This window comes from Nerophis lumbriciformis, linkage group LG16, assembly GCF_033978685.3.
Source record: "Nerophis lumbriciformis linkage group LG16, RoL_Nlum_v2.1, whole genome shotgun sequence".
In the NCBI taxonomy this organism is placed as follows: Eukaryota; Metazoa; Chordata; class Actinopteri; order Syngnathiformes; family Syngnathidae; genus Nerophis; species Nerophis lumbriciformis.
The window spans coordinates 37,435,798-37,436,985 of record NC_084563.2 but is presented as its reverse complement, the minus strand read 5'-3'; the positions used below and the strand labels follow the sequence as shown (position 1 = coordinate 37,436,985).

The 1,188-nt window shown below is 52.2% G+C and overlaps 1 protein-coding gene across 1 annotated transcript; it reads right to left on the bottom strand.

Moving 5' to 3' along the window:
* On the bottom strand, positions 1-896 carry LOC133617430 (uncharacterized). The gene is made up of 2 exons (XM_061977377.2): positions 715-896; positions 1-647 (listed from the first exon to the last, which is right to left on the bottom strand). The coding sequence occupies exons 1-2, from the start codon at positions 734-736 to the stop codon at positions 1-3; spliced, it is 669 nt and encodes a 222-aa protein (XP_061833361.1). The 5' UTR covers positions 737-896.
* Positions 897-1,188: the final 292 nt, after the last annotated feature.

The window sequence follows — 1,188 nt, the reverse complement described above, 5'->3', positions numbered from 1 at the left end:
TCACCACGATGTGACAGTACCCCCCCTTCTATGGCCGACTCTCGACGGCCCAGACTGTTCAGGGTGGTCTCTGTAGAAGTCCCTGATGAGAGTGGGGTCGACAATGTGGCGGGAAGGAACCCACTGTCTCTCTTCAGGTCCGTATCCTTCCCAATCTACCAGGAATTGTCTGCCCCGGCCCCGGTTGCGTACTGCCAACAAGCGTTTAACTTTGTATACTGCTCCACCTTCAATTACTTCGGGTGGTGGAGGGGACGTGGTGGGTGGGACCATGGTGCTTTCTTTGACTGGTTTGACCTGACTGACGTGGAAGGTGGGATAGGCGCGGAGGGATCGGGGCAGACGAAGCCGAACCGCTGCAGGTCCGACGAGCTTGGTAATTGGGAATGGACCTACAAAGCGGGGTGCCAGTTTCTTTGATGTGACCTTGAGATGTAGGTCCTTGGCTGAAAGCCAGACTCTCTGACCAGGTTGGTACTTAAGTGCAGGTCGTCTCTTGCGGTCTGCCGCTCTCTTCATCCGATCTCGCTGTCTGATCAATACTTGACGGGCGGCTGCCCAAATGCGGTGACAACGTCGGACCATGGCATGGGCGGAGGGGACCGACACTTCTGACTCATTCTCTGGAAAGAGAGGGGGCTGGTACCCTAAGGCACAATGAAAGGGAGAGAGGCCAGTGGCTGATGTAGGCAGCGAATTGTGCGCATACTCTACCCAGACCAGGTGTTTGCTCCATGTGGAGGGGTTCTGGCAGACCAAGCACCGGAGGCCGGTTTCCAGCTGCTGGTTAAGTCGTTCGGTCTGGCCGTTGGCTTCCGGATGATATCCTGATGTCAGGCTGGCCTTGGCTCCAATGAGTCGGCAGAACTCCCCCCAGAACCGTGATGCAAACTGAGGTCCCCGGATGGAGGATTAGAATTTTCAAAAAAAACAGGAAGTTTGCCAGACAACCCCAAAACAGGACTTCCCTCACCACGATGTGACAGTCGTACTAAAACGTTTTGATAGATTTTTCAGAGCTGTGTGTAATGTTCTATATTTTCAATGGAACATATAAAATGTTGGTGTTGTTTACTTGAGTCATATTGCAGTCTACACATATCTCTTATGTTTGACTGCCATCTACTGGTCACACTTATTACACCATGTACCAAATAAAATTGCTTCGAGGTCGGTAAGCAAAACCAG